This window comes from Pan paniscus, chromosome 2 (assembly GCF_029289425.2).
Source record: "Pan paniscus chromosome 2, NHGRI_mPanPan1-v2.0_pri, whole genome shotgun sequence".
In the NCBI taxonomy this organism is placed as follows: domain Eukaryota; kingdom Metazoa; phylum Chordata; class Mammalia; order Primates; family Hominidae; genus Pan; species Pan paniscus.
Window position 1 is genome coordinate 167,000,562 of NC_085926.1, and position 25,166 is coordinate 167,025,727.

At 35.2% G+C, this 25,166-nt stretch overlaps 1 protein-coding gene across 9 annotated transcripts in view; it reads right to left on the reverse strand.

Annotated features, from left to right (window-relative positions):
• The window catches only part of MECOM (MDS1 and EVI1 complex locus), a 578,348-nt gene that overhangs the window by 20,936 nt on the left and 532,246 nt on the right, over nt 1-25,166 (reverse strand). For 2 of the 9 annotated variants that reach the window (XM_057301956.2, XM_003817681.6), the window contains 6 exons: nt 23,587-23,803; nt 18,329-18,476; nt 16,806-16,959; nt 11,134-12,490; nt 8,539-8,626; nt 3,658-3,684 (listed from right to left, as the gene is read on the reverse strand). In XM_057301956.2, the coding sequence (XP_057157939.1) occupies nt 3,658-3,684; nt 8,539-8,626; nt 11,134-12,490; nt 16,806-16,959; nt 18,329-18,476; nt 23,587-23,803 (1,991 nt within the window). Of the gene's footprint in view, nt 1-3,657; nt 3,685-8,538; nt 8,627-11,133; nt 12,491-16,805; nt 16,963-18,328; nt 18,477-23,586; nt 23,804-25,166 lie in introns of all 9 variants that reach the window. The other 7 variants (XM_063603005.1, XM_008970930.5, XM_057301958.2 and 4 more) reach the window with 4 other exon arrangements.

Sequence of the window (25,166 nt, forward strand, 5' to 3'; positions counted from 1 at the left end):
CCTTCTAGACAGAGCATTAGCATGTCCATGTTACTTTGGATTTATTTGTTAAAAAATCAATCCAGAAATATTTTATGATACTCTTGTATTTGCATTTATTCCTTCTAATTGTTCCTTGCAGAAAATCATTTTGATATTCCACCCAGCAAGAAATAAGTTTTCTGAGTGAAAAATGAACTCTGGCCTTTAAACTGATTAGTACTACTAACAAGCATGGGTAAGGGTCATGATTACACACATTTATTGGGAAGAACAGTTAATGCATGGGTAATGATTATAAATGTTTTATTTATGTACATTTAATATTTAAGTAAAATTTCATTATCTAGTGGTTTTAAATCATTTGAGTGTCCATCTTGCTGACATACTCAGACTCCTGCAACAAAACATCTCATAGAAACACGTTTCCTTTTATATGGAAAATAGCTTACTCATGACTATTATTCTCGGCTTTCATCTTCAGCACACATAAACCACAAGTCCTTCAAGTTATTTGAGAGCAATTGGCTGTTGAGAAATGTGTCTTGCTTTAGTAGCTGCTAATAGCTAGCTCCTTTTGAAGAAAGATCACTGTGATTACTTTACCTCAAACTGTTTCGATTTGGGAAAACCATCAAGAAACAAGAAAATATATTATGGGCTTGATGGCTAAATAATGACATTCTTAAAGGTAATAGGAAAAAGAATAAGGGTTATGCAAGTGTCTTACAAGCCTCCCCCACCTTTGGCTTCTGGTGTCAAATGAAAAGAGGATTAAATTGGAGTGGGGAAAGGGAGGGAAAGAAGATGGGAAGCGAGCTGAGGGTAACTATTAACACACATACACACGTACACAAAACATTTTCTGCCCAGCCAGCAACCACTGAAGCAACATAAAAGCCTTCATTGAATCCTTTTCATCTTCCTAATGTGTGCTCTTACAGCAGTTGACCTCAGTTGAAAAGAATAAGTTTCCACATTAAGATAAACAGAAGTGACTCAGACATCTGCTAGTTGGGGTAACTTGGCAGTTCTGTGACCAACATCAGCCCTAGTCAACACCTTAGATTAAGATATTGGATTAACACGAACTCTATTGAGTGTACAGATCAAAACCCCAACTCTCTCTTGCTATCTGGTCTGAGTCACGTGATGTTCCTCCAAAAGTAACACTTTTTTGCAGGAGAAATAGTAAGTTTTGACTTTCATTTTAAATTTTAAAAATCAAGATAAATTGGAATAAATGGAACAGAATCTAGCTATATGTTTTTAAATTATGAAAAAATCAAATGAAAAGAGCAATATGTACTACTAGGAATAAGAAATTTGCTGAGAATGGGGAAATCAAAGGGGTAAAAGTTAGATCATATATTTTTAAAATATATTACCCTGTGATCCATTAATGTCATAGGCTAATCTAAGATCAGTAAATGACAGTTTTTTCCTATGGAACAATAATTTTTATTTACATATATAATAGTTGATGTTATCTGCAGCCAGATGTCTGGAAGAGGAAGTCATTTCACCCTGTTCCAGTCCCCAAGAGGCTATTAACTTTATACTGACGCAAACTAATATTTAGACACAATTCCCTAGCTCCTACCAAAAAATGTAGCTATCTCTCTAGTCAAATAAAGTTAGTATTTTTAAAAACATTTCAGCAGGCAAGATATTATCAACTGGGTCCTAAGCACTTAACATTTATTATCTGGCAGCCAATAATTGATGACATAAAAAGGTTTCTCATTAAAACTATTAAAGTGACAACCTGATTATATGAAATGATATGTCCAACAACACCATGAATTATGTGACCTAATGTTTTACAAATTAGATTACACATGACTTTATCATAAAATAACTAACTTTTCATAAATAACTTATGATGGGAAAGTTTGTAGATTTGGTGGTTTTCTATATTTATTCACTTGATAATCTTGAGAAATCTCAAAATCATGGTCATATGGGGGAGAAGTAAATATTCCTATTTTATGGTTATCCCACTCCATGTATCACATTCAGCAGTCATGATTATGAAATTGCTTAGTTTTTTCTTTATTTTTGTGAGTACATTGTAGGTGTATATATCTGTGGGATACATGAGATGTTTTCATACAGGCATACAACGTGAAATAATCATATCATGGAGAATGGAATATTCATCCCCTTAAGCATGTATCCTTTGTGTTACAAACAATCCACATAGAGGTTTTTTTTACCACGAAAAATTATAAACATATATCTTTAATATTTCCTACTAATATCTGTTTTATAATACAAATGTAAATCACATCTCTGAAAAACCTGTGACTCAATGGAATGGGAACGTTTCAAAGCATTGCAACGGCAATCACTATGCTGTTGTATTATAAGAAAAGGTAGTTTAACTTAAAATCTATATTGCCTTGGTAAGTTGGTACAATCATTGGCCATGTATGTAAGGGGTCAACACCTTAAGCTTCAACCACCTAACAAGAGAGCTATTGTCAAAGTCATACTGTACCTTAGAAAAGATGAGGACCGTGAGGCACAATATTTAAGACAGATCTCTACCAGGAAAGGCAAAGGAAGAATACTGGAAATGTAGGCCAGGATAATCAGAAAACAACCCCATCTATTGCACAACTTTGCCTAAGTTACTGGGTTGATCTCTCTTCCTCTCTCTCCATAAATATTTGTGTACATTTGAAATAAACTTAAACCTTAAAAGTCTATCAGAATGAGAAAAATCACAATTTTACATATTCCACAAAAGAGATAAAATTAAGGAATTTCTCGTAAAGAAAAATTAACATCAAATAGAGGAAATAGGTTAGTGCTAAAATGCTTCAATTAAGTTTATATATAATGATTCAGTGACTTTAAAAGGACAGCTAAACTATATCCCAAGATTTTGCTCATTCTTCAGAAATCAGCATAATTTTCAGTGAAAAAGAGAAACAAAAACACATATACTTAGAGAATATTTTTAACTATATGTTATTTCCACTGACCAGGTTTTATTTGGGGGTAAAAACTAAATAAGCAGTATTCTTTGTATCCTGAATATCTTCCACAATAAAAATAAAGCTATCCCCTAATATTATTAATTGAAACCGACTGTATCTGGAAATAGTAACTGAAAGTCAAGGAAGTGAAACTAGATGCTAAAAGATCCATTCACTAGTTACACATGAATTTGTAAACATTTAGTTTTATATCTTCAAATCGCCAGAACCAATTTCTGCCCTAGGATATATAGATGTGAATTCCCATGTCAGCCTGTATCTACACACGAGTTCAGGTTTTATCCTTTAGAAGGCTTTATCAAAAGCATCTTTACATGCTGATACAGGCTCCACCAAATAATGGTTGTTTTCACTTAGTGACCCATTTCGAAGCCTCGTTTAACAGCGTGTTCCCAGGTGTCCAGAAAGAGCTCCGTATCAAGGTATAATTATGTGGAATGGATCAGATTTATCGAATAAAATCATTCTGTAAACAATTTCTATCTCACTAAATGCCCAATTATAACTGAAAGAATGCAGCTTGAGAAAGCAGGGAAACTATCTGCTGGAACCATATCACGTAATGGAAAGGGGTTCAGAATTATTTATGTCTGTACAGCAATTTAGAATGTAAGCTGTTTTCTTTTTAATGCTACATCACTTTAGTCAAAAATATAAGTAGGAAACTTACCCAAGTTCTCTGATCAGGCAGTTGGAACTGGGAGCAAAATTGAAACAAAAACAAAAAATTACTTCTGTGTTGGTATCTTTATTGCAATCTATCCTTTGAGAAATTAACATTTGTACTAACTTAGTAATTTTTGCTTATCATGTAACTGTACCTTGAGTAAAAGCTTTGGAAATAAAAATTAAATATTGTTATAACTCTGTTGAATTTCCTCTGTTTACCTAAATGGAATGTTTGAATCAAGGTTAATTTTCACAAGAAAGCTAAATGCTACCTACTAGCAAATCTTACAGCAAAGCAGATGCTTCCTTTTTATTAATTACTACTTGCTATAAAACAATATCCTTAAATTTAGTTTAATTACTAAAAATTAGGCCATTTCCTGTAAAAATCCAATCTCTTGCATTTGTATAATGTTAATAACAAAGAAAAGATATTTACTCAAATATGAATCACTAAATAACAAAAGGATAATGAAAGGATAATGTACTTGGAAATTCACTACTTGATTTTTATTAGCATAGGACTCAGACCATCAGTAGTCAGAACAGTTAAGAACGTTAATGGAAAACTAAAAAGATCTAGCTATTAATGACAAATTCTGACAAGATTCACTGGGAAAACCTTCAGTGGGTTAGAAGCTCTTCCAGGAGACACAAAAGTTACATACGCTTAAAAATATCATTTTGCTTGGTTAAAGGAGATATATATTTCGCTTATACATGTTTTGGTATATTTAATAAGGAATATATGCAGTTTTTAAAGGATGAAAACTTGATTGCAGAAGAAATCTAACCATATGAAACACTTGTTGAAAGCAAAATAGAAGATGAAGAACAGAAGATTTAAGTGATTTTTCACATCAATGTGTAAATTATAACTTAGGAAAAGACTGTCTCCTCAGTTCCTTGGAATGTAGTAGCAGGATAATCAGCCAATTTAAAAGAAAGAAAATATAAAAGAATGAAGAAAGGATAGAAATGTAAGTAAAAGAGAGTCTGTTGCAGATGTACTCAAAGCCAAACATTTGGAAATAAAATGTGCAAATAACCAAAAATAATATTAAAAGTATAGTAAAATCAAACCAAGGAATAATAGCCACTTTTACAATAGTGTAATTGCAAAATGACTTCCATGGATGTTCAAATGGGCTATCAGTGTGAATGCAAAGGATCCAAAATAGGAACAAACGAAATGGACATTCAGAGGTCACACAGTAATAACATTCCCTGCATCTTACCTATTTGTGGCCATTCAACTCCTTTTCAAAATTATAGTGACCATAAATAATTTTCAATCACATATGCAGGGAAAGCCTCTACAACGCTTATTTCTCCCTTAGAGTAAACTAACTTATTTGTAAAAGAAAACTAGAAGACTAAATAGTTCTCACCTGGCCTGATAGAGCAAACATGCTTCTTCAAGAATTGAACTAAGAGAAGGCTTTAGACCCTCAGCATTCATCTTTTAATTTTGATGTATGCATTCATGTATCTTTTTTTTTTTTTTTTTTTTTTGAGTTGGACTTTCGCTCTTGTTGCCCAGGCTAGAGTGCAATGGCACAATCTCGGCTCACTGCAACCTCCACCTCCTGGGTTCAAGTGATTCTCCTGCCTCAGCCTCCCAAGTAGCTGGGATTACAGGTATGTGCTACCACGCCCGGCTAAATTTTTTTGTATTTAGTAGAGAAGGGGTTTCACTCTGTTGGTCAGGCTGCTGTTGAACTCCTGACCTTAGGTGATCCGCCCGCCTCGGCCTCCCAAAGTGCTGGGATTACAGGCATGAGTCACCGCACCCAGCCTCTTCTAAGTATTTTTGACAGAATTTTTAAAATACGTATTATTCCAAAACGCAATAATATAGCCTAATAATCTTTCAATAAAATTCAATATATTTTTATTTACTGAGGTGTTCACTTATCACTGACTAGGAATTATGGAATGGGAAGGAATATGCTGGGAACAATATAAAGATATTCAAAAATTGTAAAACCAGGCTTGCCCAGAGAATACCACTATGAAGCATCCTTCTTTCTTTTCCCTAAAACATTGAGAATTTGATCCTCCCTTTATTATTATGATAACCCAAGAAATAGGGCAGATATTATTCCCATTTTGAAATGAAGATCCAGAAGCTGAGAGGGTCCATGTGATTTACTCCAATATACTTAAATGGAAAATGAAGCAATGAACAGTTTTATGCAAGCACATTAGCTATGAAATCATAACAAGCACTAAGAACAGAGGCAAGTCATTCTGTTTTGGCTCCTTGATCTGTGCCCCCCTTACTTCTGCAGTGAGGTCATGCCAAGAATACAATAAGCATCTTTTCAAGCACTCCTAGATACATGTATCTAGGATACATGCATGGCCCTGGCAAAGAAATTGGGCATAAATATTTATATTTATAATAAAATGCTTTTGCACCCATTAATAAGAGCTCTTCCTCATTTAGGTCCTTCCACATGCCAAGCACAATGCTAAATATGGTGCGTACATAAATGCCAGCTCTTCCAGCTACCCTGGGAAGGGTAAGACTTGATGAAAGAGGAAGAGGGCTCACCTGTATCCCAGCTTGTATCCCAGCTATATATAGCATGACACAAGAAAACAGCCATGATATTTATAAAAACAATGAAATATTTCTGTAATAGTCGGTAAATAGCCTTTGCCCTAAGCACCCTGAGTGTTCCCCTGCTTCCTTGGCCTCTTCCCCAAACACCCCTCAGATAGTCCCACTATCCAGCAAATAAAACATTGGCAGTTGATGCAGCAAAAGTCTCCAGTATCCTGCTCCAGAATGGCAGAAATCCATTCTGATTGGTAGGTATTCATGACGCATCAGGTTCTAAGTATTTTGATCACCACTCTCGGGTCCTGTTCTAATAGCAACATGCAGCAATAGGGAATCCCTTACACCAAGACGTGACATTCTGGTGTAGGAGGGAATCACTGCCACTGTGCTCCCACAGGCGTGTTTGTGAAGATCTGAGGAATGACTGCTATGCTCGAAGCACTGGACACATGCCTCATCTTTTGTGATCCTTAATTAACTTTGGGAATGTTAAAATATAACATATTTGCTCTCTTATGATTTTATTTTAAGATATATACCTACTACATTGCTAACAGCTGCGAATTCATACAGAATTAATGGTTGACAAAACTGCCCATCTTATGAACTGGTAAATTTACCTTGGTTAGCAAAACATCTTTGAATTTCAAAGTGGATAGAAACCTTACACCCGATTCTCTCATTTTTCAAACAGGAAAACTAAGAGCCAGGTAGACTAAGATGTTCAAAGACACTGAATCCCTTTTTGGTTTTTCTCCATTCTACCATGAACCCATAGCACTCAATTTTGAAATGGTTAATTACTAAATTGTAAAGATTATCAGAACATGAAAATCACTTGACTACTGTAATTAATATTACTGTAATTAATTTTTGTACAATTAATGTATACATGAATATTATATGTTCATAAGTATTTATTTATAATTATAAAGGAAGTATCGAGAGATGTACTTTTTGTACAATATCTGACACAAAATATGTGCTACATTCCAGTTTATTAGCCTATGAAACTTTACAAGTACTATTTAGATCAGTCTAAATATAAAATATAGTCCCGATAAACATTAACTGTTTTGTAACTTACTTCTTTTCCATAAAGTAATTATGTGAATAACATTCTTTAATCTTCCCATATAAAATTAATACTAACTGGAATGTTTCTGAAACTTTTACTGTTAAACCATATATTATCTCATTTTGAAAGGGAGTGAGAGTTCTTTAGTAATAGTAGATTTATCCAACTAACCCAGAAGATTGTGTTACAACTCTCATACTCTTTATTCAGGACTCTAGAAAGATACTTGAAAAAATACAAAAGAGGTAACAGAAAGGAAAAGGAAAAAAGAACCATATCCCATGATCTTTATTTAATTAATTTAATTACCTCATAGCTTTCCATAAGACAGCTTGCATAAACTTCCCCTGATTTTATTAGAGAACCATCATTTTTTGTTTGAACATATTGCAACAGAACAAATTAGTTTATTCTGTTTTTAAGAATTTTTATTAAAATGTTGCTATCTATAAAGACCAGAGCTTGCATCCTTTAAACAAAAGTAAAATAAATTTTAAATTAAGAAACCACATTCAAGATGTTTATATACCGTATTTGTTCTTTCAATACGATTTTCCAGATGGTGATTGATATGTAAACCTGTTTTTTAAAATTACTAAATGTATAAGGACTTTAGGATGAACCAATTAAAGATAGTGCTGCTTTGCATTTTCCTTGCAATGATAAACTGTATATATTTTGATAAATGAACACAATTCTATTCTGCAAATAGCACTGTGCATTGTGGTGAATTCTTGTGCAATTACAGAGCTTTGCTGGAATGCTCAGTGGTCTCTAGATAAATTCCTTCACCCTCTATGGTAACAACTTGTCAGGTAGACTCATTTCCTGTTTTTATCTAAGCCCTAAAAGAACAAGAATGACCTTCATGAGTATGGGACGAGTCACAGTATGATCTATTTCTTAGTATCAGCAACCACCACACACAAAACACACCTTGGATATTTATTTTCTTAACTGAATCCTGCTCACTCCAAAATGCACTTTAACTCAATAAACAGTTAATAGCAGACAATCATTTAACACTGAAATCATGTTATTTTTACACATATATTAACTAATTTTTCTTTAAAGAGTTTGGGTTTTAATTCTGCTAGAATTTCCTGTGTTCTTCCACACCAGCGTCATAGGAAATCCTAATGTTCTCAAGATGTCTTTCATTTCATTGCACCTGCTTTTCAGGATCAACAAGTTAGTTTACAAGCTGGAAATCTCAAATCCAAAATACTTACTTGTGGGTGAAACAAGAATCCTGGAGAAGGCCTCAAGTATTTCTCTTTTAAAGCTTCAAGTGGGTCAGTTAGTTTTCTTTTCTCTACTCTGAAAGGTTAAAATTAGATTTTGGAGATGAAGCAGTCTCACATATCAATCACTACATAATCACTGACATTTAAAGGAACTAACAATAAAGTCAATGGTAGGTTTCTGGGAAGCGCACTCATAAAAATATAGAGACATCTGTCCAGTTCTTGGAGATTCCTCATGACACTTCTAGGTGCTTAAGGAGAAAAGATCCTATTTATAATGGAAAAACCCTACTGAATGACTAGGAATAGGAATAATGAGAAAACATGAAAAATAAGGAGTCACTAAATTAGAGGCATTTGTCATGAATTCAGTACCTTTCCATTCCAAATGTAGACAAGAATGCTTAATGATTTTGAAATCATGAGGTCAAGGCTGATTTTGAATATTAGAGCAATTTTCTACCAAGAAGGTGTTCTCCCAAATATGCACTTTATTCCTTCCATATTTGTCAATAATAGTAAGGGCATTTCCAAGCATATACACTGCTAGCCACTCTTTGAGGTTCTCTCTCTCTCAATATATATTTATATTTAAACATATAGCATAATATATTGATATATAAATATTTTATGTAAATTATATTTAATATATATTCAGAGAGAGAGAGAGAATATATGCTCTTTGGATGCCACTGCTGATAAAGAAGGCAGGCAGATAGAATGGGTGTGGTGAGAAGAGAATGGGGAGCTTTCTGAAGATAGAGAGAGACACATAAAACTTACCTATATATCCCTTCTGCTTTAGAAATGTTTGCCATTCTATTTTGTATTAAGCACATAGGGAAATAATATCCCTATGTTGAATTAATTCATTGAATTAATTTCTTTTACCAACTTGGTAATTAAAAAAACTTTCAGATATGTGCACTCTTAAAGCAGAATAAAATACCTACCACTTATTGATATTATATATGTGATATATGTGTGTTGCATATACTATTTCACTTTTTGAAGTAGGTGATGTTATATCCATTTTATGCTTTTTTTTTTAAGTCTCAGACATGAGAAGGCTGAGATTGCGACCCAAGTCTGACACTAAAACTGGATTCTAGGTCTTTCATGAGTTTGGCAAAATGACAGGCCTAGGTCTTAATTGAGACAAGCACCAGAGAGATGTTGGAGATCACAGTGAGTAAGAGGAATGCTAGTAGGTGATGAGGATGAGTGCAAGAGATATGTGGAAGAATCAGAAGCCAGTTGCTACTGAGAGGGTACAAAAAGGAAAGTCTGAAAAATTATCTTAACAAAGGACTGAGACACATCATTGAGTTGGAAATACGACTTTACCAGAAATGTGTGACATACAATCTACACACAAAATACGGAAGACATGTTTTTCTTTTTTTTCTTCTCTAGTAACAGGACTGCCAAACTAATTAAGATATAATAATTTTAAAAAGCAGCCAAACTTGGTACTGACAGCACTGAGTTATTTTGTATTGTCCTTTGATACTACTTTATCATATTCAAACGAGGGTAGTCCTTTCCATACTGACAGTGTTTCCTTGTTAACGCATTATAGATAATATACATAGAAGAAGAGTTGTAAGTGAGAAGAACTTGCAGCTCTAGTACCTATTAAGTAATATGAACTTGATAAATATTGTTGAATTAAATAATAGCACATTTTCTCTTCACAAAAGAGAATTAGGCAAAATATGAAAATACTCTGATGTTAAATAAGTTCAATAAAAATATCCAGATGTTCCATGAACTCTTGACAATGTTCAAGATTAGAATGAGAAAGTAAATGTGAAAATGTTTGTAATATTCAAAATATGTAACAAACATATTGTTATTCATACCCATTTAAAGAAAACTAGTATTTTAAAACTAAATCACTTTGGTCAGGTGAATATTACTGAATATTGCCAAAAAGGCCTTTTATTAAACTTGTATGTTTCACCCCAAGATTTTTTTGCTACATCAAAGGAAACCGGATAATGAAGCTATTAAACAGAGACATTTTTTAAGCCAACTACTCATATTATATACAAAACATATTCTGTGATTAATATTTCATTTACTTGGGGGCTCCTGAGAGATTTATTTGGAAACAATATGACCAGCCCTTATTAAGGATGTGTTGGTAGGTTAAAAAAGAGTGGACTCTTGCTGTTGTATATCCCCCCCATTCCAAAGAACCTGACCCATTTTAGTACCCACGCATATTTGCATTAATCCTTCAGGATCCTCATTCTTCCGCCACTTGACAATTTACTTTAAATATGACTTTCCCATATTTTCCACTCCAAAAAAAAGTGTTTAAAAATAAATTTATTGTCAAGGGAAAAAAATTCTGTAGGCTTATTCCAAACCCCCAACTTCAGAAACATCCCAAAATAAGTTCAAACAGAATGATCCAACTTTCAGAATAAAAAATGAGTTCACTAGATCAAACAACTTCACTCTGTTTTATAATAATAGTAAAAATGATGTGTTAAAAAGCCATCACTTTACAGTGGAAATACCACCTTTCATACATCTGCTCATATTTCGTCATCTTCCATACACGCTTACCTGTAAATAGGGTCCATAAAGAAAGGAGTGGGTCTTGCATGCTGCAAGGAACCATCTGAAGCAGGTCTTGATTCGACGTTGCTTCCTTTTTTTTCCCCAAACACGTGGTTTTTTCGAGGCTCAGTCAGCTTTGTCCCACTGGCTCTACTCCTACTGCCCATACTTAGATCCAGGGGCTGGTCTTGGCTTGTGGCAGGTGTCACTGGAGGCTTGGAGGGGACTGGAGTCAAGGGCTTCTCGTCCTTTCGCTTAGTGGTGAGATCAAAGGGGGACTCAGAGCTGCCCTTCTGCAGTTTCTTTACTTCACCTGGTGATTGGGGTTCCATTTTCAAAGGTAACGATCTCAAGTCTCTATCAGGAAATGGGTACATTGATTGAGAGAATGCTGGAAAAAATGGGAGGGGAAACATGGAAGGGTAAGGTAAAGCTCCAACTTTTTTGTCTTGCAGCCCCACCAGTCCTGTTGAACCAAAGTATTTTTCAGCAATAGAAGCAATAGCCTTTATAGAATCATTCACAGCTCCTGACACCGCAGTCTGCTCCTCTAAAGATGGTGAGAAAATGGAATGATTGCTGTATTCTTTCTTATTATTTATTGAAGCCAGATTCTGAAGAGGGCTTACTTTGTCTTTGAACATTTTACCATTTTCTTTAAATTTCTCTTTATCACTTTCAATGTCACTTTCCAGATCAGAGCCCGAGGTTGTTTCCAGGTCACTGCCACTTGGTGTACTGACATCATCAAGGTCACTACTCTCTGACTGGTCACTGATTTTCTCAAGGGGCCTCTCTTCAGAGGACCTCTCGGGCTGGAGCTCCACTGGCTTATTGTCCCCTACAGATGGGTGTTTAGATAGTGCCTTCAAAATATCCTGTGTAGCTGGCAGTATCTGAGGATGTGTCATGAGGGGACTTTGACTTTTGTTTGTCTGTTCAGTACTTGATAGTCCTTTAACAGGAGAACTAGCAGGTATCAAAGGAGGCCTGTGGTACAAGCCGGAAGGAAACAGACCAGGGAAGCTAAAAGAAAATCCAGGAGCTGTTGGAAAGGTAAGACCAGCAGGATGCCTATTGGCGCCAAAATAGTCAGCAAGGCCCGGGTTGGCATGACTCATATTAACCATGGACGTTTTATCCATAGCTGGGGTTCCAGGAAGTGAAATGCCTTGGCCAAAAAATCCACCTGCCGCAAAATGGTTCTTGCCCTCACAAAACCTCCTGTGTTTATTTAAGGAAGACGTAGTGCTGAACATTTGTCCACAGTCTTTGCACTTGATTTGGGTTCTGCAATCAGCATGCATGCGCTTATGACGGCAAAGGTTTGAAAACTGAGTATAGGATTTATGGCAGACCTCACCTGTGTGCAAACAACAAAAAAGAATCTCAGGCTTTATGTCAATTGCTTCTGAATTTAGCAAATATCACAATTGGTTTACTCAAAATTTCAATTAGGAAGCCAGTAAAAGACATTGGAGGCACGAATCTGGGTGCTCCAAACACAGAAAACCCCATTTCACTAGATTCCAAAGCAAGGCAACCAACCTGACAAATGTCTTGAGGCAGCACAAATATTTCATATATATAGATATATATATCTTGTCACCCCCTTGTGCAATATTTTGCTTAATATTTGTGTATTTAAATATTTATGAAAAGTTAAATTCCATCATGCATTGATTCTCCACACAATTATTATACTAACATAATGTTGAAAATTAGTCTTAAAATGCATTACGTACAAAACACAACAAGAACCCCTTTCAAATTTTAGAGTACTTAAAAATTCTATTTTGTAGTCACCAAAACAAAATAAAATATCCTCAACCAGAAACTTCACCTTTATTGCCTCTCCCCTTGGGGAAAAAGCCTGTGACTGCCCTGCTATTATTTAGTTGGTATTATATCATATGCTCTCATCATTCACACATCAAAGCCACACAACAATGCACATTGTGTATTCTGAGACTTTTTTTAACAATCATTTTCATGATTTGAGAAAGACTGACATAATTTACAATGGCTCTATTTTAAGCCTGCAAAGGAAACTAAATTGAATGTAGCCCATCCTGCATTGCTGGTTCCCATGAACTATGATCACGTCCTCTGACTTCCCCTCACACCAGTGGTTGTGCTAACCTTCCTGCATTTATGAAACCCCCGTCCTTGGGAAACATGTCCACTTGTTGTCATATCTACACTGGTTATCTCAGGCTTGACTTCTGTGTGTTATAGCCAACTATGGTCAGTAGGGGAGAGCACTGTGAAAGCTCTAATCCAGAAAGAAGGGCACAGCATTGGATGCAGCTGTGAAATATGCCTCTTTGCTAAGAATTTGTCAATAAAGTAGAATCTTCCTCCTCACACATGTGCCACTATAGCCAAGTATATTTTAAGACCAAACTTTGTAGCCCTTAATAACTCCTTTACCAGGTAAGAATCACTCACTTCACTGTCCAGCAGGATTACAGTATCAGTACCCTGAGCATCACATTTTTTATTTTACTTTACGGGATTGAGCCACGTTATGTGTGAGCTTATTTTAACACTTCTGTGCATGTTCAATACATGCAGAAACAAGATGTACCTTGTTGGTAATTGTTGAAGCAAATTTATTTTAAGAAATTAAATTGAAGACAAAATGCAACAGTTATTGCTTTCATATGATGGCTGCCTTTAAGTGCAGAATGATTGTGCTTCTAAGTCAAAGCAATAATAATTAAAAAAAAACAACTCATGTCAAGGAGATTTTCTAGACTTTCAGTCAAGCAAAACTCACCCAGAACTTGGATTATCCCACATACATCCAAACAGGAAGTACCAAGTAAGGGTATATCTCTTTCTTTTACTACTAAAGGTTAAAGTGTATTGTTGCATATATCAAAGTGTTTGGTAATATTAAAGGTGCCTTCAATTGTGGGATGAATCACAACATTACAGAGGCTGTAACATGCATTTTAATGGGAATAGAAGATGTGGGTGATATCTTTTCAAATTATTTTACCAGAATATATCGACCAGAGTCAGCTTTAAAAGTATATACAATTTAACCATACACCATAAATATACATCTAATTTAAACTGTTTGATACACTAATTAAAATCAAATAATGGAGAAGGTAGAAACATCAGACGTTTACTAGATATGTTAGAATAATTTATAGCTACAAGCAATAACAATATTTTATTATTGGAATTATAAAAAGTAAGAAAGCAACACCTCTTAAAAGGCATTGAAAAAATGTCTTGATGAGTATTCAACCAAGACATAAGTTTTTCAAAGGCTTGTCATTTTTTGGCAAGGAAATGTTGCTCTCCACACTTCTTTCTTACAATCAGATGGGTTTAAAAAAAAATCAAGAGCTTCTCTCTATTGGAGTAACAGAAGTTCAGCTGACTTTTCTGGTGGCACCCGTTGTTACATGGCTGAGTGCTGTCTGTGTCTGGGCTCAAGAACATCGAATCTGGGATGTTTTCTTAGGCAGAGGCTTTGTTTTCGGCACTTGAAGGCCTGGCCTGGCATACCACAAACTACCAGGCCTCCAGGTAAACTGGTTCAATTGATGTTGAAGTTTATACTCTACTGTAATTTTCTCAGTAATAAGGAATTAGCCAGCAGTTAACATTGCATTTTTCTACTTATTAAACAAATTAAGAGGCATTTTGAATATATTCAGCCTATTAGAGCATGTGGTTTCTATTTGGGAAAGCTGTAGGTTTCTGTAAAGGCAGTGAGTAATTACCTTAGCACTGGTGACTTTGGGCTCAAGCGTGGCAGCACACTGTAATAAGAGACAGTTGCCATAAACACACCAGTGGGGGTAAATCGTGGTGTGTGGCCTTCTGGTGAGAAACAGATATCAGCCCTAGGTGAACCTCCTCCACTCAAGTCTCCACACCATTTCCTGATCTTTAATCTCTTTTGTTCTGAAATTACATGGCTATTACTCATAATTACTCCATGGTTCTCTGGCAGATTTTAAATTTGAAGAATGCCATCTGCTATTTAAATTTACCAATAATTACTGAAAATACATTCAAGGGAAATACTTTATGCAATCTGATTGGAAAGGGACACCCTATGGCACTTTAAAGTGAAACACTTGTCTTCAACACAATTAAAATTCCAGATCCCAGAATCTTCGATAGCAGAAGTCTATATTTTCTGACTTTTATTTTAAATAATAGAGAAAGCATTAAATGAGTGATCAGAATTCCTTGTGGTTTATTCTAGTTTTTTCTCACATCAAAACATAATAAAACTTACCAAAATTTATTTCTGAGGAATCAGAAATAAATGAACTATTTAATATCGTATGCCTGTAGTACTTCCAAGTACATTTTCAGGGCATTAAGACTTAAGAGTCAGGAATGCCTTTTTGAGACAAGAAGTCTAAAATTTCTATTGAATGCTTTCTTTCCCGTGACCTTCAATAGAGCTTCCCCAAGGGAGACGAGAGCACCCTTTTTTAATCTGCTAGTCCTCTTCACCCGGGGAACAGAAGAACATATGAGCAAAACAGGACTCTAGTGTAAGCTGGAAAAGGAAAGAAAAGCTATTTTGGTGCTTGGACACACAAAACAAAGCTGTGTCGAGGCAAAGGAGAGTTAGTCTCTGGCATCTCCATGTTGGCACTGAAAAATAGTTTTTTCCATCAGGTCCTGTAGTAGTGTCTCATATACCTACTACAAACCAAAGTCAGAGGTCTTGCCAAGTGCTGAGTATGCTTCAACCAATTCTATGTGTATCTGGGTCCAAAATCAGTCTTGAAGTTTGTAGCACAACTCAATAAGTCATTGTATTTATATGCCCCGCCAAGCAATGGATTAAAAGAAGCCCAGATTTTTTGCCCAGGTAGACTAAGAACAACTGATTTTACTTATAAAATGTTTGAGCACAATACAGAGAATAGGAGTGGGCGGAGAGAAGAAAAAGCAAATGAGAGCTGAGTTTTATTGTATTTGAAGGATGTTGCTACAGTGCTCTGTACAGGGATGTTCTAAGTAGGTGGTCAGATCAGATGTCCCCTAAAAGCACACTGCCTATAAACTTGCTTTGGTGCAGTGGGTAAGAGAAAAAGCATGTCCAGCATCTAAGTGAAAATGTTCTGCTTTTCTTCAAGTAACAGAGAACTACAGATCCGACAGCCTGTGATCGGCAACAATGGGTAGATTAAAAAGCATTTCATCCCCCTTGCTCTCTCCACACACATATACTCACATACATGCACACAGAGCCGTAAGCCTACTTCCCAGGTGGGCTTCTTCCAGCTCTTTCTGATCCAGAACAGGTTTTTAATCACTTCATCTTGTTTAGTGATGGCTGCTATTTGCTGCTTTACAAAGCCATGAACATTTACAATATGAGACAAATCTGATTGTCCTGATTAAATCCTACAACCTGGGGAGGTTTCCCTTTGATTATCTAATGACTTTTCTTTTCTCTACCTGTTATTGATTTCTTCTGAAAGAAAACACCCCAGGAATCAAGGACAAAATACCATGGATCTGTTTATAAAAGATTTACTTGTAATCATATATAGCCCTACTGGATTGGACCATAAATAGCTAACACGGTGACCCTCTAAAGGCCATGTGCAGCCACTCTCCTGGTCACAGTGCCTTTTGGGGAAGAGACAGATGTGGGAAGGAGGGCTGGAGTGTTGAAAACTTACAGATAAAGGGCTTCACACTGCTGTGGATGTGCTTGTGTTGTTTGAGGCCCGACGAAGTGGCAAACGTTTTGCCACACTCCGGGCATGCATGGGCCCGGGCACCGACATGCTGAGAGCGAATGTGCCGCTGAAGGTTGCTAGGGTCCGTGAAAACCTGCTAGGAAATGAGTACTGATTAATCAAGAAACTTAACTCAAGGGCACAATAAAGAAGACCCGGGATGACTCAAGAAGAAATTTTTCTTATTTGTTTTGTTTTTCTTTTCCCCAAAGACCAAAAGTGTACTCTCCTCTAATTTCCAAAATGTACTCTCCTCTAGGGTAGGAACTGTAAATTATTCTGCTCTATATCCTTAGCATGGTGTATCCACTGGTATCAGTTGAACCAAATAATGAATGGCACTATTAGGCCATATTCAAGGCCTTTTTGATACCATTTAGAGTGACTTGAGTTGAATAATAAAATGCTGGTTAAGCCATTATTAAAACTGGTGTGCTATTTTCACCCTTTAAATAAAGACACATTGTGTACAAAAATTTGGAGGATTTTGACTAACTACCTTAAATCTATTTAAAGAATTTCCCTAGGGCGTAAAATTCTAACACTCTTGCAGTGAGTTACTAGCAAGCTAAAACCATTCCTTTAGACATTGTACTAAAAACAAAAATAAAAAAGCCACCCAACACATCTGAGAGCAAAACATCCCTAAAGAAATTTCAAATGTATTTTTTAATTTTTATGAGAAAAAAACATACAAAATTTTAATGTGCATAGAACAAGGTAATCACAGGAGAATGACTACCCAGTAACCTGGTGCGGTACAGAAATTTCCATTGGCATGAAAAAAAAAAGCTATTAAAATGCTAGGAAATGTGTTTTGGAAATAGAAAGCAACTTTAATGACACCAGGACATCTTTGAGTTAATCAAGAAACATGAAATTAAAAGAAGTGAATTACTTTTACCATAGTTCACAGTTATGGTCTAAGTTGAGCACTTCCATATCATCCCTATGTTGTTCAGCACTGATAGAGGCTCTATACATTTTAATTAGAACCAAGTCATAATTTATGGTGAGCCCTTGGTTGGAAAAATCTGCAAATATAAGAGTCACCCATTCTTTCTGAATAGGCATTCAGAAATTTTATGTGACTTCCTCACAAATTGCTATTAAAAGAAATCAGTAACATGAATTGGATAAAATTTTCATTCTCCGCAAGGCCATAAAACAACTCCACACTGGCAAATCAGTAGCGGAACCAGGAATTTACCAAGGATGTCTGACACCTAGTTCTGGAACTCACCATTAAGCCTCACTTCCTCCCTTACAAAAATAAAAGGATACCCACTAAGTGTTTTTATACACTCTACTAATGCCTTGTAGCATACAACACTCAGTGTACTTTTCTCAAGATATTTATAGTTTCCCCTCTGAAGGCTTGTTTTTATATATCGTAGCAAGTGATGGATTAAGAGAGAGCAGGATGACATAGAGAGGCCAAGTAGCCTACAAATTCACTGTACCTTGGCACAGTTTTCACATTCATAGTGCTTTCCACTGTCATGTGACATCTGGTGGCGAATTAAATTGGACTTCCAGTTAAATGCCTTGGGACACTGATCACACTTGTATTCCCTCTCTTCAGTATGTGACAGCATGTGTTTCTCCAGGCTGTTAAGAGAACAATAGATTTTAAAAGACAAAGGATGCATTCATAAACAGAACATCATTTTATTGCTAATCCAACTGGTAATTAAAGAAATAAGAAGGAAAAGGAGTTGAACTGAGAAGGAGGAAAGAGCAGAAACAGGCTTGTGACAGACAAAAGTGCATTTTATATTTCCTGGACTGTGTCTCCTGGACTGTGTCACCAATATGAAGATGTGTTCTTGTTGTTAGAAAATAAATCTGATACAGCTGGCAGGGATTATCTGCCAATTTAAAAGCATGATAAACAACAAGCTATTTGTCCAGTTTTGGATTCACTACACAATTCTAACAGCAACACGTATTGCTAATACTCACTTAATTGAAACACAATTAAGTGAGTATTAAGCTCAAAATTAAGTGAGTAGTCAATTAAGCTCACAAGTGAGCTTAATACTCACTTAACTGAAACACAAACACTCAAACAGAAAATGCTTAAAAGTATTCTGTCTAATGTATATAATCTCTAGTGAATCTAGGATGGACAGATGGATGGATGGATGGACTGATGCATGGATATATGCATGGATATGTGTGTGTGTGTGTGTATCATATATATATATTGCATAATATATAAAACCTAAGAATTGGGGAGCAAAAAAGTGTGTAATATTTTAAGTGGATGCAACATTTAAGTCCCCTAAAAGAAAAACATGATTAGAAGTTTCTCACAAGCATAGTTTATCTGTTTTAAAGTTTAAATTGTTTTATCTTCTCAAATGTTTGCCCCCATTTTCTAAAATTTGTATATGAAATCTGCATGAATATAATGAAAAGCAAATATTATAGATAATGGATTATGTGATAGAAGATGTCTGCAACACCTTTATTGATTAAATACATAACACACTGGGATACTACCCCCAAATAAAGTAACCAGAGCTCCGTGGTAAAATAGCCTATTTCAAATCTGAACTATGAAATTCACAAGATGGCCCTTGAACATCTTGTTATGACAAAAGGCAAGAAATTTATAGATAATATCCAAAAAATTAGGGTTCCAACTTGAAGAGATGCCCACTGACCAAAGGTGGGGCAAGTGAAGCATCAATAAGAACAGCAACTCTTTTATCAATAAAGATATTCAAAACACAAACAGAACCTCAATGGTCTCCCAAGGAAGATGCAGGAAAGCCAAATCATTATTCCTAAAACTGGTAAATAAAGGGAAAATATTTGTGCACATATCTGCTTTTCCTATGTAAACTGCACTTTGGGGTAAACAAATAGGCTATGAAGGGAAGGTTCTCTACGCGAAATTAATCCAGATAATAAATGATGAAACAATGATAGAGTTAGAGTACATTCGTTTTGAAGCTCCTAAAGAATTAATGAATCTAGGCAATCCATTATGTGACTTCAGGTAGAAATAAATGGCACCATCAATGAAATCTTCTTGGTGAAACACTGAGCGTAAATCCCAGCGAAGGCTTGGGATGTAACTACAAGTCTACAGGAAATTAGAGGGGATAGAGAAAGATGTTAACACCACAATGATATAAACAGCAGAATCCAACTCAGTTTCTTCTATAATTTTCTATAAATAAATTGTAATAAGAGAAAGAAGGTGGTGGAGAGAGAGACAGACAGAGACAGAAAGAGACAGAGAGAGACACAGAGAGAAAGAGACTGCCCTCTGGGGGAGACTTTAGATTCAAATAGTCATAACAGACTTGTCGATCAATTGCTATATGTGGACTTTATTTTGATCTTTATTCAAACAAAACAGTAAACTTTATGAGATAACTGAGGAAATTTGTGCTCTTACTGAATATTTGATAATATTAAGAAATTATTTTTAATGTGGTATTGAACTTATGTTTTTAAGTAGTCCTTACTTTCTATAGACACATACTGAACTATTTTTGAATAAGATGATATACTGTCCAGGATTTGTTTCAAATAATTCAAAGCAGGTATAATGACAAGATTGGCTTCATGTGATAATTATTAAAGCTGAACATATGGGATTTTAAAAATCCTATCCCCTCTCTAGTTTTGTGTATATTTGAAGCGCTCCACAATAAAAAAGTTATTTAGAAAAGAAAAAGTACCAACCATGAAAGCATTCTTTTATTTTCTTTTATTTCTTTGTGTGATGAATACTATAAATATCAGTACCAATTAAGACCTTTGTGCACCTAGAATAAATTATCCAGTGGTCATACAGACTGTGTGACTGGGAGTATATGTAAGAAAATGAAGTGCCCATTCTCATATCTTGATAAATTAGAAATGCACTTCCTAATTTTCTCTTTCTCAGCTTCCTCCCCATGACTCTATTCGTACTGGCACAAGAACTCATTTTTCCTGCCCCATGAATCAATTGAGTTGGAAATGCTATTCTGAGCACAGGTGGTGATATCTCTGTGAACAAAAGGTACTAGGAGAGTACAGGTGTGTGGAGTCATAAGAAAGGCCCTAACTTTATCTACGATATGTAATCCTCTGTTTGTTACAGAGTGGAATGTTAATAAAAGAGTTAAGACAGAGATACCAACAACTGTCGTTAACATTGAAATGAGTCAGGGACATCCTCCAAAATCACTGTACAGATTGCAATTCTCACTGTCCGTCCCTAGCAACCCATACAGGCAAGCCATTTTATGATATATATTCTACTATGCTATATATCACATCATAAACCCTGAAATCTAGTGGCAAAAGCTTGGCCTATATGTTGAGTTTTATTCCTCCCCCTAATTCCAAGGATATGGTTTAATTTTAAGAGTATATTATGAACATGTAGGGGTAAAAAGATAACAAAGCAAAAGGAATTTTCCCTTCTTTGCTTCTAATCGGGCAGAAACTCCATATTGTTCCATAGCATTATTAGCTTCCAGCTAATCAGTAATAAAAAGCACAAAAAAGCAAGTCATTTTCACAAAAGTAAATGTGCATTGCTTTCATAAACATAGAAGCAATGCAGTCAGTCAGTGAGACTTCTCTGCTTTTCATGGAATTTTATCTCAATCTATAGAGCCTTGATCAGACTTTTGAGTTATTTTCAGTTCTTTTCACCTTTTGCACATCGACCTTTGTTTCTTTCTTGCTCCTATTTTTTTGTTTGCATTCTTTTCTCAAGATTTTACATAAAGGATAGACAGCAGAAGAACAGATCAAATCCAGAAAGTAATTTTTGTCATTTAAAGCATAAAGTGACAACATAGCATTCAATAAAGGAAAAAATATTCAGAAAATAAAGGTTCTGAATGTGGCTAGATCATATAATTTATAACCAAAAATACCAGTTGTAGGATTAGCATTCAATTGCATAGTGACATGCTTTATCCATATGGCTGGACTACCAAAATATAAATGTTGAGAATTCATGCAATGACAGATAATTAGATTTCCTTATTGTTTTCTACTAAATGTTTGACTGAATCAACTAAACTAACAGTTGGTTTCAGCATTAGATAGAGTTGACTCAGGCTTAATCTTACAGCTAGGCAGATTAAGAGGCTTTCTCCACCCAAGAAGTATTGCTGTACACTCTTAGTAGAAAGTAAGAATTACATTTTAGTGTTTAGTTTGTCAATTTTTGCTTTATAATGCCGTTCATTATTTTTTATAACACAACTGAAGGAAATGGACTTTATTTCTGACACCAGAGATATTACTTTACAGTTTAAATATTTTTTCCTACTCATTTGTATTTGTTAGCTTCATTTTTTTTAAATTTGGGCACAATTATATTAAAGGGACATGCTGTGACTTTTTTATTACAAATCCACACTTTACTAAACATACATAATTGATTTATTCTCTATGAAGATTTATATGAAGTGGCAGAGGTGAGTTTAAAAGGTTCTGGGAAAGCCCTCTTGTTCCGTAAAATGTTTACTCTCTAATAGCTAAATTAGTCCTAAATTTTCAAAGCTAGATACTTATCCTTTCTATTCAGTCTTCTCAACAGAAAGGATTATGCTTAATGCCTTTTAGTCATTTATGCCTTAAAATGAACTACTAGATGAAATCCTTTCCTAAAAGAGGCGTAACCAAGAGAAGAGGATGTAGGGCTATACATGAGGTGAAAATGAGAGGAAGAAAAGGATCCAGGAAAGAAGGAAAGGAAACAAAAGGGTAAACTGAAGTTGGACTGTCAAAGACAAAATCTGAGTAATTCCCATTCTTGAGTAAGGCCATTTGATATACTACCATTCCCATTTAAATATAATGTGATGTTCATTTAAAATTCTGATTACAAGTTTCAAGGATAATTTCCAGATTTAAAAGCAAAATAGTGAATACAATTATTAAAATTATTTGTGGACCAAGGCAAAAATCATTAGGTAGAAACAAACAAAAAAACCCATTAACTGTTCTAAACTGTTCTAATCTTAAAGACCATTCTGTAGTACAATTAGTATATACTTTTCAAAAAGTAGGTTCTAGTGTTGTTATCAGCAATTTTAAAAAGTTATAGAATAAAATTCAAAAGGCTATAAAAAGTTAATATGTCACTGAAATATAATTTTCATTGTGTTAAAAATAAGTGTTAAATAATTACTTCATTTACGTTATTGTGTTTCTCTTTTTCCTTTTAGGAAATTCAACACTTTGGGAAATCAAATGTGCTTCTCTTATTCTTTTATATATATGTAATTTAGATCAATTGTTGAAATTAAATCCATGAATTACTGCTCTATCAAAAGATCATTTACCTGTCATTAAGTGAATACCAGATCTAGTCCTTTAAAAAATCATCTGAATGTTCCTAGGGGTAGCTTTATTGTTTCTTGACATATGATTACTTTAATTTGTTCCAGCACTCTTTATATTTTCTCTAAATCACAATTTACTATAAAGTTAAGCCTTCAGTTTTTAATAATACTACTTAATAATAATATAACATTATTTTTCATCTGACATCAAAATAACTAATTCCAATTTCACTGTAAATGTTTTACAGATGAGAATATCCAGGCAAATATGATTTCTGAACATATCGCGAGTGCATTTGTCCAGCTCACTGGAGTTCCAAATTTTCCATCTGCACAAAGCCTCAAAATTCAGCATAACATTGCAGAAAAAATACACAAGTTGTATGGTACAACATGCCATTTCTAACCTTTGCAAATCAGGAAAAACTTGGTCACATTCCTTACACTCCTGGATCGTGTGTATCTCGTGGAGATCATTCTCGCTTTCGAGTTTTTGCTGAAAGTCCTCTTCAACCATTGAAAATGCTGAGTGAGGAGTACTGCATGGAAACTTTTGGTGATCTGCTAGTTCAGCCTTAGATTCAAAGAGCTGGTCACAGTCTTCACAGCGATATTGCCGTTCTTCTGTGAAAACAATTCAGGTGTTAGGATTGGGTGGTCAGGAATTGCCATCACAAACCAGCCAATCTTAACAAATTTTACAAGACATAATAGGTATTATTTGATTGTCATTTCTATCTTGTCAATTTTAATGTGGATTAGAAATATCATATGTAAAGAACCCAGGACAGAGACTGGAACAATAACATAAGCAATGGCTGTGACTAGAGTATATTCCTCCTGATCAGTAAAACTTTTTGACTAAACCTTTTCAGGTCCAGAGAATACTAAAAATAATAAATACGACTTACTGAGCATCATATATTTTCTCAACCCTGTACGTGGATTACTGACATTCCTTAAAACCTGATTATGAGGAATTGTAAGTCAGATTTTTATCCTGGTTTTCAGATGAGAATTTCAGGTTCACAGAAGTCAAATGTAAACAGTCAGGGAGTATAGAGCTATGTGGCTGTATAAGGTTTTGAAACCATTTCTATTCCATACACTTCTTATTATGCCAGTGCCATATTATCTGGAAAGAACATGGGACACAGAGTCCCTGTCTGAGCCATGTTTAAGCCTGGTTAATGTCAGCAAACTTGGAAATAGTTTAACATTCATCATCACTAATAATGGGACACAGGATGTTTTTAGTACCCTTCTAGGCTAATTTATGTTACCCCAGGGTCAGTGCTAATTGTCATAGCTTTGTTAAATAGAAAACATATCATTAATTTGCACTTTAAATCAATAAGATAAATAAATGGTAGTAGTGGGGTATAGAGATAACAAGGTTATAAAATGTCAGGTAGTGATGGCATTGTTTCTATTTTTGTCTTTTGAATAGCTTTCAGCCCACTCATAAAGCCACACTCCGCACAGATCACACAGATACAATCACAGAAGTCTTGAAAACAGCTCACACTGCTAAAAAATACCCACGGCAAACAATATGACACATAATCCCTCTTTTATAGACCTATGGCCAAGGAAGATGTTACTCTTCAATTGTTCATTGACTGAATGTTTTGGGGGGAATACTTTAGTCCAAGAATTCTTTTAGTCAAGTATTCTTTTTCTGAAAAGAGGTTCAGAAAAGGCTCTGTAATGAGTAAGAATCAGCCAGGTGAAGTGGAAGGAGGGGGCACATTTCGGGAAATGGGAAGAGACGGAGGCAAAAAAGAACATGGCACATCCACAGAAAGGTAGAGCTGTAGTAAAGTATGGTAGGTTCACAGAGCACATGTAAGGGAGGAGTGGAAAATGAAGCTGGAGGGGGTGCAGCTCACCAGGGGCTTTATAAGTCTATGCTAAGAAGGAAAACAGCCATTGAAAGTGGGAAAGCAGGGATATATTCAGACTTGGTTTTTAGAAGAATTTTCCC